The 14,476-nt window shown below is 55.5% G+C and overlaps 3 protein-coding genes across 7 annotated transcripts in view; 2 read left to right on the top strand and 1 right to left on the bottom strand.

Moving 5' to 3' along the window:
- The window catches only part of P2RX5 (purinergic receptor P2X 5), a 30,234-nt gene extending 19,570 nt beyond the window's left edge, over positions 1–10,664 (top strand). For 3 of the 4 annotated variants that reach the window (XM_019511196.1, XM_019511195.1, XM_019511192.1), the window contains 10 exons: positions 630–701; positions 1,938–2,013; positions 2,399–2,495; positions 2,992–3,072; positions 4,093–4,231; positions 4,953–5,089; positions 6,074–6,167; positions 6,803–6,868; positions 7,376–7,458; positions 8,568–10,664. In XM_019511196.1, the coding sequence (XP_019366741.1) occupies positions 630–701; positions 1,938–2,013; positions 2,399–2,495; positions 2,992–3,072; positions 4,093–4,231; positions 4,953–5,089; positions 6,074–6,167; positions 6,803–6,868; positions 7,376–7,458; positions 8,568–8,667 (945 nt within the window). In that variant the 3' untranslated portion in view covers positions 8,668–10,664. Of the gene's footprint in view, positions 1–629; positions 702–1,937; positions 2,014–2,398; positions 2,496–2,991; positions 3,073–4,092; positions 4,232–4,952; positions 5,090–6,073; positions 6,168–6,802; positions 6,869–7,375; positions 7,463–8,567 lie in introns of those variants that run through there. The other variant, XM_019511193.1, reaches the window with a different exon arrangement.
- A 1,351-nt stretch (positions 10,665–12,015) lies between these two features.
- EMC6 (ER membrane protein complex subunit 6) lies at positions 12,016–12,727 on the bottom strand. Its single transcript, XM_019511204.1, has one exon. It carries the CDS (start codon positions 12,639–12,641, stop codon positions 12,315–12,317), a length of 327 nt encoding a protein of 108 aa, XP_019366749.1. The 5' UTR covers positions 12,642–12,727; the 3' UTR covers positions 12,016–12,314.
- Positions 12,728–12,762: 35 nt separating this feature from the next.
- On the top strand, positions 12,763–14,470 carry TAX1BP3 (Tax1 binding protein 3). Of its 2 annotated transcripts, XM_019511201.1 has the most exons (4): positions 12,763–12,880; positions 13,021–13,140; positions 13,393–13,470; positions 14,077–14,470. In XM_019511201.1, exons 1-4 carry the CDS (start codon positions 12,842–12,844, stop codon positions 14,212–14,214), a joined length of 375 nt encoding a protein of 124 aa, XP_019366746.1. In that variant the 5' UTR covers positions 12,763–12,841; the 3' UTR covers positions 14,215–14,470. The 2 variants fall into 2 exon arrangements, with proteins under 2 accessions (XP_019366746.1, XP_019366747.1); XM_019511202.1 differs by lacking the exon at positions 13,393–13,470.
- The last annotated feature ends 6 nt before the right edge of the window (positions 14,471–14,476 follow it).

Here is a 14,476-nt window from a genome sequence, read left to right as displayed (position 1 = left end):
CCCCACATCTTTAACCAGGAAAGCCATCCCCCCCCCCACCCCCCGCTCTATGCCATGTGCACGTGTGTGTACCTGCTGCCGTAGAGCAGCATGAACCAGGCACAGATCTGTGCACCTTGTGGCTCTGCAACGGGACCCGAGCTCTGATTCTCACCTAGTCATTGTGGCTTATGGGAAAGGAGAGGAAAGCCGGGCGCCGAGAGCTGCGACTGAGCCTACAAATGCTCTTCCCAGCCTCCCCGCCAGGTATTGCATCTCGCTTATCAAAGCGCAAGCACCTGCCTCCCAAGCCTAGGCGCAGTTGAATGCTGTCCTGCCTGCAGCACAGGGTTTCAAATATGTGCCCTGTGATTAGGATACAGGCTGCAGGACAGAGTGCTGCCCCCACGCTGGGGGGCGACATGGCCCCATGCAGAGACCTGGGCTCCATCCTCACCCTGCCACTGGGTTTCTGGGTGACCGTGGGCAAGTCACTTCTCCCCGTGTTATTGTGACACCCTACGTGAGGCTCTTAGACCTGGGATTGCAAAGTGCCACGTGAGATCCAGGTGTTGTGCTGCACAGAGCATGCGGCTGTGGCGGGGTCAGCAGGCTGTGAAAGGTGTCTTTTTTCCTTTTTCCACGTCTAGGGAGAAAGCATCTTCTTTGTGATGACGAACCTGATTATGACCCTAAACCAGACGCAGAACATGTGCCCCGAGGTAGGAAGGGGGGGGCTGGCTCTCAAATTGGCAAGAGGGAACAGCAGACCCAGGAGGGAGGGGGTCATCTCAGACCTGGAATGGGAGAAATGGGATTCGTTTCAGGGTGGGGTTGGGGGAGATCAGCTGGCTTGATGTGCAGAGGTGCTGGGCATTTCCAGCTCCACCAGACATTAGCGACAGCTGCCAGGACCCAGCACAGCTGAGAATCGGGCCACTGCAGCCTGCAGTCAGCGGGAGAAGGGGGAGGGGAAGAGTTGTCCAGCTGGACAGACGTGTAGCAGTGGAGCCAAGGGAAATAGATGGAGGGCTCCATCCTGTCGGTGACCAGTGCCAACCACGCTCTGTTCTCACTGTCGCCAGCGGGCTGGAGGGTGCTCAGCACCTAAACCTAAAGGACTGTGTCCTAAACCAACAAAGAGCAGGTCTTGGAAGCTGTATCACGAGTGAGGCAGAGGAGTCCCAGTGCCAGGTTGCCCAGGCTTGGTGCACCTGTCCTGCCTCCATCTGCGCACACGCAGAAATATTCTGCTTATTAACGACCTTCTCGCCCCGTCCTGGCTGCTTTGCCCTGCGCTGAGCTGGCCACGCACACAAACAAGTGGGCGTCCAGCAAAAGCCAGCAGGTGAGTAACTTTCCTGGCTGAAGCCTTGAGAACGACAGTCCTTCCCTCTCCTCCCTGCTTCTGGCTAGCTGGGCTCCGGGTCTGCCTGCAATGCTGGTGGGGACAGAATGACTCCAGCTGATTGGGACCGTGCTGCCCTCTCGCGGCCGCATCTGTCAGCTTGCAGCTGGTGGATCAGGGACTCGAGACTGTACCCCGGGCCCCTCTGGCTTACTGCAGGGTGAGAGAGTTCCTAGAGTAAAGCGATCTAGTGCCCAAACCTCAGCGGGGCATGCCGGACCACAGGCAAGGCGGGGGAGTGCTCAAAGCGCCTGTGTGACTTGGGGGCATGTACCCTATTGAACGCCAGTGGGGCCTGGTTTTCTAAATCACTTGGGCACTTAGACCAATGAGGAAGGAGAACAAATCCATGTTTTACTCCCCTGTCGAAATGCAGCAGATAGGCGAGCAGGCTTCTGTGAGGTCCAGTGCCTCTGCCCTCATTTGCCTGTCCCTTGCCCATTAAATGGCAGCGCGTGCCCCTCTCTGGCTGGGGGGCTGGGGAGAGCTCCTGTGGACGTGTTTGTTGCCTGGTGGTGGCCCTCACTGGCTGCTACCTCCTGCCTTGCAGAGCCCTGGCATTCCCGACGCGCTGTGCAGCAAGAACAAGGACTGCCCTCAGGGGGAACCCGTGAAAGCTGGCAACGGTGAGTGATGGGGTCACCCCTGGCCCCTGCGCTTCACCTCGGGCAGTCAGCAGGGGGTGCTTCAGGCTAGGGATGTCTCAGATGTCTCTAACTGGTAACAGAGCTGAAGCAGCAGCATCTGCATCTCCCTGAGCTATTTATTTGCCATCACTGACTTGTCTACAGTGTCTTTAAACAGCCAAATGGGTACTAGTCACGCTGCCAAGATCCCCTGGGGCTGCTCTGCAGAGCAACAAGGAGACTGTTGTTTGAGAAGGGAGAGGCCTTTTCACAGCTGGGGGGATGATGGAGGGCCTGGGGAAAGCTGTCTAACATCCAGTTTGCCTGCAGGAAAGGAAACTGGGTGCCCCACATGACCTTGTCAATGGTCTTCTCTATGTCACAGGGGTGAAGACCGGCCGCTGCATGAAAACCGGGAGCAACGTCAATGGGACATGTGAGATACTAGCGTGGTGTCCAGTGGAGAGAAAATCCAGCGCCAAGTGCGTGTCCCTTCTTGCCCTGTAACCAAGCATGGCTTATCTTTGGTAGCATGGTTTCCTAGGGAGTAGCTGATGGAAAATTGCTGGGTGGTGGCTGCTGGAATGCCCTTTTTGAACCAGGTTAGAAGAGCACTGTACTTAACCATAGCAGGGAGTTCTGCACAAGGGTGGCCCAGGGCAGGGACTGCGCTCCCCTGTAGATGCAGTGCATCTGCGAGGACACGCAGTGCCGCACAGTATGTGCCAAGTGCCCTCCAGCCCTTGCTGCTCCCTGACTCCCTCTATCGCTGCCCATTTCTGAAACAACCTCTTGAAAAGCTGGGCCACCTGTGTGGGCTGATGGGTGGGGCTGAGCTGGGCCAGGAGAGATCCTATAGTGCTGCCAGGGGTTCAGAGGATGCAGCCCTGATTTCTGTCTTGTGAAGCAGAAAGGTGAGGGCAGTGCCTGGAGAGCAGAGGGCCCGGAGCCGAAACCCATCTGACCCCTCTCTTCCAGGAAGGTGTTTTTAGCGAATGCAGAAAACTTCACTGTGTACATCAAGAACTCAATCCGCTTCCCAAAGTTCAAATTCTCCAAGTAAGTGCACATGCTGCTCTCTGCCCATCTCACTCAGAGCCTCTCTGATGTCCATAATCCTACGTGGGCTTCTTTAGCTTTATTTCCCTCTGCATTGTGGGTGCATGATTCAAATGCCCTTCTAGGAAGGTGGATGCTTCCTGCTGGTAGTTAGAGGAAACCACATGGCTTCTGGCTGTGGAGGAGCAGGGAAGAGCAAGGAGGGAAAACCGCCAGGCTCCTCAGCACTGCCCAGCCTGTCACTTGTTGGACAGGACCTTTGACACGCACGTGGCCGCACGCATCCCAGCCATAACTGGTCCAACCTTTCAGTGAAATACAGGCTGCTGTTTCCATTGCAGGCTTTATCGCCCCGCTCAAGTAACCACTGCAGTCGATCTGAATATTGGAGTATTTCCTTGTACAGCCGGGCTAGCCACCTGACCAACAGGCACCCATCCAATGTAAAATCTGTTGTGCCCACTATCGCTGATCTGCCTATTAGAAACCGCTCTACCAAGCAGCAGTATCTGGGGCAGGGCACTTGGAGGGCTCCTTGGGAAGGTTAAACCAGGACGCTCTGCCTTTCCACCTCCAAATAATTATTAAGAATGTTCTGCTTGAAGCGAGGAGCATGGTGAAGCCAGCAGGAAGGGTTGGCTGGGCCACCTGCTCTGGGCAGCTTTGTTGCCCATTCCTGGTGTGTGCGCGCCGAGAGCGAACAGGACGCGTCTGGGGTGGGGACCGCAACGGAGGCAATGCTGAAGGGAGGGTGAACCCTTCTGCAAGTCCTGGTTTTGTCAGCAGATGGCCTGGGGGAGTAAACGTCAGCCTGCCTCAGTCTGTTCACAGGCCCCAGGGTCTGTGTTAGCATCTGAGCGTGCCACGTGCATTGATGGTAACGGAGTTGGTGGCGTGTTGCCCTGGGTGGCACAGCAGGTCTGATAGCAGAGGCGCTGCCCTGAAAAGGAAGGTCCCTCCGTGGCTCCACAGGGCGGCAGAGGGAAGGGTTGGAGCAGCTCTCTCCTTTCCCGTCTGCAGGACGAATGTGCTGAAAACTAACGACAACTTCTACCTGAAATCCTGCCACTACAGCCCCAAAAACCTGTACTGCCCCATCTTCCGCCTGGGCAACCTCGTGAGCTGGGCCGGGAGCAACTTTCAGGAGATGGCACTTGAGGTACAAACACCGTCGTCCCCTGTGCTCCCCCAGCCAGGGAGAGACCTCCCCACAATGCTGAGACATCTCCGTTGGGTGATGAAAGGACCCCACAGGTGTGACCGCCCCCTCCCTGCCCTGACTTGGCTTGAACAGTGTCCCTGTAAGGTCTATGAGAAATGCAACTCCCTATGGCTTACAAATCCGCTGTGGACAGGTGCTGCTGGGCTCAGAGAAACGTGGAAAAATTAATCCATTGTCACACAAGGGGAGACTCGGCCCCCTGTCAAGGAGTCGGTGCAAGGCCTGGCCCCTCTGGAAGCCCACTCACTCAGCCCGTGATGCAGCCCTTGTGCTGGCTTTCTGCATGGGACTCGGTCTCACCTGCAGTGACTAAATGTCCTGTCTGCTGAAGGCCACAGACTTCACATCTGGATGTGGAAAACCTCATGGCTACCCATGGGTCCTTCTGGGTTGGGCACTGCAAGGTGCACAGTGTAACTGCCCCCCAGATTTCCAGCATAGGAAGAGTCTTGGTGGCGTCAGGAGCATTGTGTGATTAGCTTCAGTGGCATGAATGTGGCTCATACTGATCTCCTGACCAGGACCGGGGAGGTCTGCTTTCCTCTCTCTTTCTTGAGAGACATGTGGCAGAAGAGCAGGAAGTGGGGTTCAAGGATGAAAGAACCAAGCTCAGTTACAAGAACAGCCTGCTGAAAACCTCTCTCTCCCTCTCCTCCAGGGTGGTGCCATCGGGATTATGATTGAATGGGACTGCAACCTTGATAAAGGGCCTTCTGAATGCAACCCTCACTACTCTTTTACCCGGCTGGATAATGAGTCTGGAGAAAAATCCATCTCCTCTGGGTACAACTTCAGGTACGTTACTGCTATCCAGCATTGCAGTCCTGGATTGTAGATTATATCAGACTCTGTGCCTAGGCCTGGGTAGCTTTTGCAGCCGTGTTGCTCTGCTTCCATGACTAGAAGACTATTTAAAATGTCCCCTGCCTCTTACACACAGACTCACAGAAAAGCAGAGCTGGAAGGGGCCATAGGTCACGTAGTCCGACCCCCTGCCTGAGGCAGGAATCATCCCTATCCAAACCCTCCCATACAAATCCACAACCTAAACTATTAGTAAGACTATAGTGAACCTCAACACAAACACAAGCTGCTACACCCTAACCTGCCACAGGTAGAGCAGGTGAATCACAGCAGCCATCGTTACATCTCGTTGTGGCACCTAAGCCACAAGTCAGCTCTCTGCAGAGCTCATATCCTGACACAGCAGGGGTGTGCAGAGATTATAAACCTGGAATGGCAGAAATGATTTACAAGTTCAGCTGAGTCTTCCATAATCTGTACCAAGCCCCAGTTGTGCCCATCGTCACCCCCAGACACGGACACGTGGCTGCCACGGAGGTCTTTAGGTTCCAGGCACAGGTGTGGCACATTTTTCCTTCCCTTCTTCCACTGAAATGAGGAGGAAATTGCAGCAAGGCCATTGCGCTGATCTCCTTTGGGATTACTGATCCCACTGGCTAAGGCTGGACATGAAACACTGTACCTCCAGGATTGGACTCACCCTTGGACCCACCCCCTGTGCTCCTCTGAGGTGTTGGGTTTGGGACTACGCTGTTCTTAGCCAGGTGTTTTTTAACAGGGAAATATACCCGCACCTGGACATGGGGGGTGAACTGATGTAACCCCTCTGCCAGGCACCCTGCAACATGGAACTAGAACACTTCTTTACAGTATCAAATGGCTTGTAGATTGTGTGTTGCATTAAAATAGCTTCATCTAGAAGCGGGGCAGGTGCCTGAATTAAAAATCAACGGCCTCATGTTCCCTGCATTCCAGGTTTGCAAAATACTACAAGAACACTGACGGGGTTGAGTTCCGGACGCTGATCAAAGCCTACGGCATCCGCTTTGACGTGATGGTGAATGGCAAGGTGAGTGAGGAGCCTGAGCAGGGGCACTTCTGAGCCTGGAAAGAAACAAGGACAGGGGGGCGTTGTAAAGCTGGTAAAAGCTTGAATGCATTACAGCAGTGCTGCGCTGAGACCAAAACCCACTCCTGCGTGTTGAGGGGAGGGGCTCCTGGCATTCCAGACTCATTGGCATGAGGAAGTAGGGTAAGCGCACACGAGAGGCTGATTGCAGCAGCAGGCTGGGCAGAGTAAGATGAAGACAAGATCCACGTCGCATCTCCTGCAGGTTAAGGAAAGCAGCGCAGGCGAGGTCCAGCAGCTCCCCAGGGAAGAAAGGTAGTTTGATTTCCTGTGCGTACACGCTGTAGCATAAGCCCCAGAACTGTGGAGGTCAGGTTTCAGGAGAGGCCTGCATTAACGCAGTGCTGCGGCCCTGCTGCCCGCAGACAGACGCAGGCCTCTTAGTGCAGACACTGGTCTTGAAAGCCTGCCTTGCGAAGAGCTCTTTCCTACAGCCCAGCCTGCTGCTGCTGGAACCTGGGCCAAGGGGCCAGATTTCCCCGTAGCCATCTGCTTAGCTCCTGGCGAGCTGCTGAGCTAGCGCTAACTGCTCTGTGTTGTGCGTTGTTTTTTTTGTTTGTTTGTTTTTTCCCCAGGCGGGAAAATTTAACATCATTCCAACAATAATCAACGTGGGTTCAGGGCTCGCACTTATGGGTGCGGTAAGTAAAAGCCACTTCTAATTCATTCCAGTCCCAGGGTTGAGGCATCACCAGGGTGTGCCGTATGCTTGGAAAATGAGACCTGAAATGAAACGGTCTGTCCCAGGAGGACTCCTCAGAAAAGCTGATCTGTGGGGTCCGTGTCCGCTGCATGTCCCCAGTAGGGTTTAATGCATGAAGGAGAACAGATCCCACCAGGGGGGATGTACGTGGTGTGAAGGCTGAACTACAAACAATGCTGTAGCAAAGAACCTCTAATATGCGAAGATAGCTCAGGTCAGTTGGCATGGTGGAAAAGCCAAGGGAAGACGGGTCCCACCATCACTGAACTGTCCCCAAAGAAGGGTTAGAAAGCACGCAAAAGCCTCCTGTAATTGGTGACAAACTGCTGGCTTCAGAATGTGGCTGGGTGTTAAGGAGCTGCTAGCAGTGGTTTTGTGGATTTTAACTGGTAGGGGATACCTTTGCTTTCAGAGACTGCAATGTGTTTCCCTCAATCTTTTGCAGGGAGCTTTCTTCTGTGACCTGGTGCTGCTGTACCTCATCAAAAAGAGCCACTTTTATCGAGGCAAAAAGTACGAGGAAGTGAAGTAAGTAGGACTCTCATCACGTTTCAATGCGTAACATTGTACTGCACTTTGGAAGGACGTGGTGGTGCACAGGAAATGCTAATGGCAGGGGGGCCATTTGCAGACAGGAAATGATACGCATACAGATGAGGATAGCAAGTCCCTCTAAGTCGTGGCTGGAGCGAGGCAGGGAACAAGGAAAGCTGCTGCCTCACGGACAAGTCAATAACGGCCCCCGGCTCAGTCCATGAGGGTGCCAAATGGAATCAATGGCAGTGTCCCAGAGCTGCAGCAGCCTGGTCCCGTGTTCGCTTACTGAGATGAAATAGAGAGGCCCAGCCAGGGAGCGGGTCTGGGCAAGGTGACTTTGGGGCTGGGCAGGGACGCAGCGGGAGCTGCGTCAGCGATAGCAGAGCAGGCGCTTTAGGCCCATTCTCCAAGCTGCTCAGTGGTAATGACAAAGATAAAAGTGCCAACAACAGCAGGAGGAACTGCTGCACCATGGCACCGTCCAGTGTGATATCTGGTACAGTGCTGGTGCAGCCTTGGAGCCCCACTTTGAAACAGGGGTCTCAGTTCTCCTCCATTGGCTTCTGTATTTCAGCCTGTCCAGTGTGTGGGCCTACAACCCACATGCATCAGCAGGGAGTTATGCAGCTCCCTCCAGGGAGCCAGCGACCCCTTGCCAGCACACGGTGCCAGCAAATCATGGGAACAGGGCTTGGAAGGGCTTGTTTTGCTTTGTCTGTTCCGATGCAGCTCGTGTTACACAACATGCTCAGTCCTAGCTCTGGAAGGCTGCATCTGCCTCTGGGTGCACATGCAGCCACTGCTGGAGCGAGGGGCAGTGTTCGGCCCGTGGAGAATCGCTGTCAGGCCACTTGCTGGCATTATGCAAAAACCTGCTAGTCAGTGTGACGGCTGTGTAAGAAGCTCAAGTACAATGAGCTTGTGCAGCTTGGGCAAAGGTGCCTGATGGGGGAAACAACCCTGCTCTTAACTGAGGTGGACATTCACTCAGCCCGGTACCAACGGAAGCCCCCTAGCCTGTGGATGCCCCCATGGCTTTGTGCAGACAGGACACTGCTGCCTTTGGACCTTTCACTGCCACTTTTGCCTCCTATTCCCAGGTCCTGTTCAAAGAATACGGTTCCGGGTGCTACCCCGAGTGGAAATCAGAACGCCGAGTCCCTGGCTGGGCTGAGGCAACTACAGGCAGTGGAGACTTAACTACCAGCCTGTTGGTTAGAAAACACATTCCATACAGATTGTGGGGTTCAAGGTAATGCTCAGACTGCGAGGTGGACACAGCCTGTCAGGTCTTTGTATCATCTGGCTGCCCAGAGAAGAGGTCAGTGATGGCTGTTCGCTACCAGACAGCAGTCTGCTTGCATCTCCTATCCCGAGCCATTCTGCTCTCTCCCGAGCCAGTGACAGCAGTCATTGCTACAGGACTTTTATTTTACGAAGGAACACTAAGAACCCAAACCACGGTTTTATACATGCCGACATCAAAACCAGCATCGTGATGTGGCAGCGCTCAGCTTCTGCTGCAAGATCAGTACCATGAACCACGCTTAGCATTTCCAGGAGAGGTGGGGCTGGAAAAGCTGGTGCTTCCCACTCCGTTCTGCTGCCTTAGCTTCCAGATCCTGGCAGAAGTGGAAATCGATCAGCCTGCTCGCCCTGGGATGAGCGAGTGCTGGCCTTTCGTGCAACCAAGGAATGGGGCTGGGGTGGGGGCTCCTTTGCTTCCAGAACCTGTGCTCCAATGCACGCTGCCCACATAGGGCAATAAACTCATTGCTTTTGAATATAAACTGATAAGCAGAAGTGGTGCTCTCTGGGAAAGCCCTCCCTCAAGGCAGGCTGTTTCCTCCCCTCTTCAGTGAAACATGCTATCAACCCTCCATCATACAGTAGCCTGGATGGTGCCTTCAAGAGCACATGAGTGTTTGTGGTAACCATGCGCTGTGTTTATACCCACGAGATTTTTTTCCATTGGTAACGGGGCTGGGTGGTTTCCCACTTGAGGGTGTGAGAACCTAGGGTTTCTGCCAGGCTGGCACGGCCAGTCACCTCATTGGGGAATGTTTTGAATCAAGCCTCTTGCTTTCCAAGGAAGCTGGGAAATGCCTTGGAGACAACCCGTGGCTGTCTTTTTCTTTGGGGAAAACAGCTGCTAGGAGTTGAAGTGGGAGAGGAAGTGAAATCTATCGTACCATGGCAACAATCATGGTCAGCATGCTCAGGAAACTCACTACCAGGCCCCCTCCTGCCTCCGCTTGCTTCAGCAGTGCTGCTCCATTTCCCCATCATCTTGCCCTTTAAGTTTGTGAACAGTTAAGCAGCATACAGCACCTACTGATTCCAGTCCCAGGGCAGGGCTTGCTGCTGCTGCCAAACAGGCCCCATGCTGCTGGACTGGCTCTGACCACATGGATCGGCAACAGGTGTATCTGCCCTCCCTTCTGATCCGCAGATAAAGTTAATGACTGGGCCTAAACCAGAAGCCACTGTTTAATTTAGAAGCTGTGTGCACTCATGCTGCTGCTGTTGCATACAAAGCCTCATTCATCTTTACAAGTCTCTTCTCTAGGCAAACAATGCTGTGTCCATAAAGCCATCCTAACAGGCCTGACTTAGTATAGTCTCTTAGAAATATTTTCCTGTTACTGTAGTATGACTCTTACCTAGCTAGTAGTCTGCTAGATGAGTAGTATTTCCATTTAATTCTGCTTATGTAGTTTTTAGAAGCTGAAACAAGTGGCATAAAAAAGTGCTATCAAACAGTGAACCAAAGAGCAGTTCATGAAGACCAAACGGCTTGTCACAAAAATTAGGCTGGGCTCGTTCTACGCTGAAACGAATGTTTCAACATGCCATAACAATACCTTCTTGTTCAAGGACCCAACCCACTGCCGGAGTCGAAGTCTCTCAATCTCCTCACAAAACTCAATTCGTTGTACTAATCCACGCCCTTTGTTTTCCATTTTGCAAACTCTATACACAAAGAACGGTGTTTAACCGCGTGATTCTCAGGAGTTTTTCTTTTTACCTTATTTAATATCTTTGTTTATGTTTATATACAGAAACGGGATTTTTGTCTATTTTCAGACAATGCTCTTAGACTCTTCTGTACCTTGTGTTATTGCAGATAATACCGATTAGCCATGTATTATTCCAGTTCTTCCCTTTAGTAATGCATTGCCTTGGCATTTTCTTTTGAAAAGTTTACGTGGCATTTCTACAGTATGAGGCTATCAATGACCAGGGATCCTGGCTCTCTCGGATAAAAACCCCAAAATCCCTGATTAAAATTTAAGGCCCACCCCCCAGCCCTGCTGGAGGGGCCCTCAGCTGCCAGGTCAATAGCTCCCTGCCCCCAACCAGGGGCATGGCTGCTGCAGCAGAAGCCACAGCCTGCAACCCTTCAGCCCTGCCAGAGGGGGTCCAGCCCCCTGGAAGCCCTACTTACCTCGCAGGTTCTGAGAGCAAAGAGGGGGGCTAAGCTGCGCAGTGGCTGATTGAACCCTGCCCTTCCCTTCCCACTCCGGGCAGGGCTGGGGGTTTCCTGCCCTTTTTGCAATTAGCTTTCCCAGGCCCGAGTTCTGCCACCTGCACAGCTCTTTGCAGAAGGGGGGAAATCCACAGGTTTCTGTGCCAAAAGGGAAAATGTGTTTTTCTCCGTTCCTCCATGGGCAACTGAAAACCCTGATCCCTGTTGATGAGGATGCCTGCCTCTGGGTAACAAAAGTGCCAGTCTTTAAAAACTGAATGAGTCAGTTCAGGAATCCAGAGCTGAGAACTTGGCTCGACCCTCTGACCTTTGAGACACCCACCAGCTTTCTTCTCCCACAGACCGCTGCGTTACCCTGTGCAGTCAGTAACATGTGGCAGGGCAGGATCAGACACTTCACAAAACCTGAAGGGGGGGGAACGTGTTGCACTAAATGTCCTGCCTACATTGTCACTTCACTTATTCCTCCCAGAACAGGAAAGTGTTTGTTTATGGCTGACTCTCTCCTCATACCTCAGCCAGGGATAGTGACCTGGCCAAGCTCTTTAGAGGAGTTTTGGCAACAGCCCCAACATGGAAAAACTCAAGGCTCACGTAGAAGCACATCCACCCTAGAGCCCCGTTACTGTAGAGGAGGCGAGAGACTACGGGTATCTATACACAGGCTCTGGGAGTAGAAACCCCTTAGTTAGAACGGCTCAGAGAGCTGCTTTAATTAAAGCGCCTGGACCATCTTGTATAGCCATATCCCTGTGCTACAACAGGGAGGGGGCTGCTTGAACGAGCTTTACTTGAAGTGCCCCATCACCATTTTTCACCGTGGGGATGCCAATAGACAAGACACTGGAGTGGGCCAGAGCGCAGCAATTACCATGCCCCGGGAGACTCGAGTAATCCCGCACTGATTAGTCCAGGATCAATCCAGTCTGCTCTGACTAGGCATAACCTCAGCGCAGCCTCACTGCTTGTGTACAAGCGCCGAGGCACCTGCTATCAATGGCGAGTGGCCACGTGGGATTTTTCCCCTAGCAAAGAGAAAGAGACTGAACACCGTCACCTCAGGCTGCACGTATGTATTCAGGGCATGCTAACAGCAGGGTTACGGCAGGGCTCGCTCAGGCGGGTGGGAAACGGCCAGCAGCCATCCAGGTGTGCAGCAGCGTTTCAGGATGGCGGCGCAAGCCTGGTGGCATGCCCACAGCAGGCGCAACTCACTGCCCGTCGCCATGCACCCCACAAAAGACGGGCTTTCACCCCCCGACAGTCCTGCGTATCTGGCGTGTGGGGCCGTCGCTCACCCGGCTCCGTGTCTGCCGCTCGCTGTTGCCCGTCGCTGGTGGAGTTGGCGGCGGGCGGGTCAGTACACGTGCACCATGCCGTAGAGGAAGGTCCAGAAGAGCACGTAGGTGAAGAGGCCGCCCACGAGCCCGCCCGTGAAGAGCGGCCGGCGCGACTTGAAGTACTTGCCCCAGCGGCGCCCGGCCTTGAGCACCAGCAGCGCCGACAGCAGCACGGAGGCCAGCAGGTAGAAGACGAAGCCGCGCAGGCCCGTCAGGCCCAGAATGCCGGCCGTGGCGCCCGACAGCGCCGACACCGAGGTGCGGCAGTAGTCCAGGATGGCGGCATTGCCTCGCACCGCGCCCTCGCTGATGAACGGCGGCCCCTCGCGCCGCACCGCCGCCATCGTGGCGGGCCCGCCGCCGCGCTGAGGAGAGCTCTACCGGAAGCACCGCGCCGCCATCTTGGGTCAAGGCCGGCCGCGCCCGCCCCTTCCGCTTCCGGGGCCCGGGGACACGTCAGCGGAAGCCGCGCCCCATTGGGTGGCGGGGCGGGGCTGGTGTCTCCGAAGCTTTTGTTCGCCGAGGCGGCGGCGGTGGCGGGGCCATGTCCTACGTGCCCGGACAGCCGGTCACCGCCGTCGTGGTGAGTGCGGGCCCCGCGGCGGCACCGAGGCGCGGGACAACCCCTCTCCTCGCGTAGGGGACGCCGAGGCGAGGGGGGCCCGTGGTGCGCCTGCCGGGCGAGGCGGCCCCCTCACCCTCTGCCTCTCCCTGTCCCCGCAGCAAAGAATCGAGATCCACAAGCTGCGTCAAGGCGAGAACCTGATCCTGGGGTTCAGCATCGGCGGCGGCATCGACCAGGACCCCGCGCAGAACCCCTTCTCCGAGGACAAAACCGACAAGGTCGGGGTCTCCCTGGGGATGGCCGCGGTCGGGGAGGCTCGCCTGTGTTGCGCGAGGGCGGGTGCTCTTCGCATGGGAGCCTGCTCGCGCTCTGCTGCCGCTGGGTCCCGCGCTGGTGCAGGCCCTTGGGGCGCGGGGCTGGGCTCTGCCCGCTCCTAGGGAGCCCGCACCACTGGCAACATTCGCTTCCTCCCTGAAACGCTCGTCTGGCGTCGGGCAGTTCACGGGGTAACTGCAGCCTGGCTCTTGCAGGGCATTTACGTGACGAGGGTGACAGAGGGAGGCCCAGCAGAAGTCGCGGGACTGCAGATCGGAGACAAGATCATGCAGGTAAGGCCCAAGCTCACGGCTGAACCCGAGCGGAGCGTGTCTTTGCTGTGGGACGGCCCCGGGGGGCGTGCCGTCCTCCCAGCCCCTACGCGGGGGAGCAGGGTGAAGGAAAGCCCGAGTACGTGGACCCCTTTCGTCTCCATTTTGCTTGCGCGTTGTCTCACAGCTTGTCTGGGGTGCTGAAGAGCCCGCTGTTTTCCCCACAAGACGTCTGGGCCTTAGGGAGACGGTTTTGCAGCCTGCTGTGGCCTTACGCTAGCTGCCAACGCAGTCCCTGGGAGGGCTGGGCTTGGAGGTGGGCCGTAACCTGGGTAAAGGGACATGGGGCCTGGAATGGTCCTGAACGACGACCAAGGAAACATTATCGCGTGGGGGCAAGGTCCAGGGCAGCGGCTGCTTTGTGCGCCTCCTGGGCCTGGGGAGTACCAGGACTCTTGCTTGCACCTGGGTGTGTGGCTGGAGCCCTTCAGTTTCAGCGGCGTGCACTGGAGAAGACCCACGCGGGTTACTTCTGCCCCTGCCTGACGTATCCGCGGGGGCCAGCACGACACAGGACTGCCGGTCCCACCACCTACAGGAGCACTGAGCCTTCCTCCTCCTGTCCAGGTGAATGGCTGGGACATGACCATGGTGACTCACGACCAAGCGAGGAAGCGGCTGACCAAGAGGAACGAAGAAGTGGTGCGGCTGCTGGTGACCCGGCAGTCCCTGCAGAAGGCTGTGCAGCAGTCCATGATGTCCTAATGGCTCACCAGGTCAGGGGAGGGGGGCAAGCAGGGTGGGGACCAGAACCAGACTCTCCCTGACCCAGGGAAGCAAGCACTAGCATCGAGCTGGTTGTTAGGAAACACTAGTTCTCCCAGCACGGCTTTCCCCCTGCCCAGAACTGGCGATAGCAAACTCCTGGCCGCTAGGGCAGTTTCTCTTTCGGGAAGTCTTCCGTGAGCGTGCAGCACGTAGGACAGCCTGACCCTGCTGCATGCCGAAAGCCATAACACTACGGGGA

This window comes from Gavialis gangeticus, unplaced genomic scaffold (genome assembly GCF_001723915.1).
Source record: "Gavialis gangeticus isolate Ggan-Ray unplaced genomic scaffold, GavGan_comp1, whole genome shotgun sequence".
Classification (NCBI taxonomy): domain Eukaryota; kingdom Metazoa; phylum Chordata; order Crocodylia; family Gavialidae; genus Gavialis; species Gavialis gangeticus.
This window is presented reverse-complemented; position numbering and strand designations above follow the sequence as displayed.

What these genes read in the sequence shown, in the direction of transcription:
- EMC6 (XM_019511204.1), bottom strand. Translation starts at nt 12,641, where the DNA reads ATGGCGGCGGTGCGGCGCGAGGGGCCGCCGTTCATCAGCGAGGGCGCG.
- TAX1BP3 (XM_019511201.1), top strand. Translation starts at nt 12,842, where the DNA reads ATGTCCTACGTGCCCGGACAGCCGGTCACCGCCGTCGTG. An exon ending in CCGAGGACAAAACCGACAAG is followed by an intron (nt 13,141 to 13,392) that starts GTCGGGGTCTCC and finishes TGGCTCTTGCAG; the next exon opens with GGCATTTACGTGACGAGGGT. An exon ending in TCGGAGACAAGATCATGCAG is followed by an intron (nt 13,471 to 14,076) that starts GTAAGGCCCAAG and finishes CCTCCTGTCCAG; the next exon opens with GTGAATGGCTGGGACATGAC.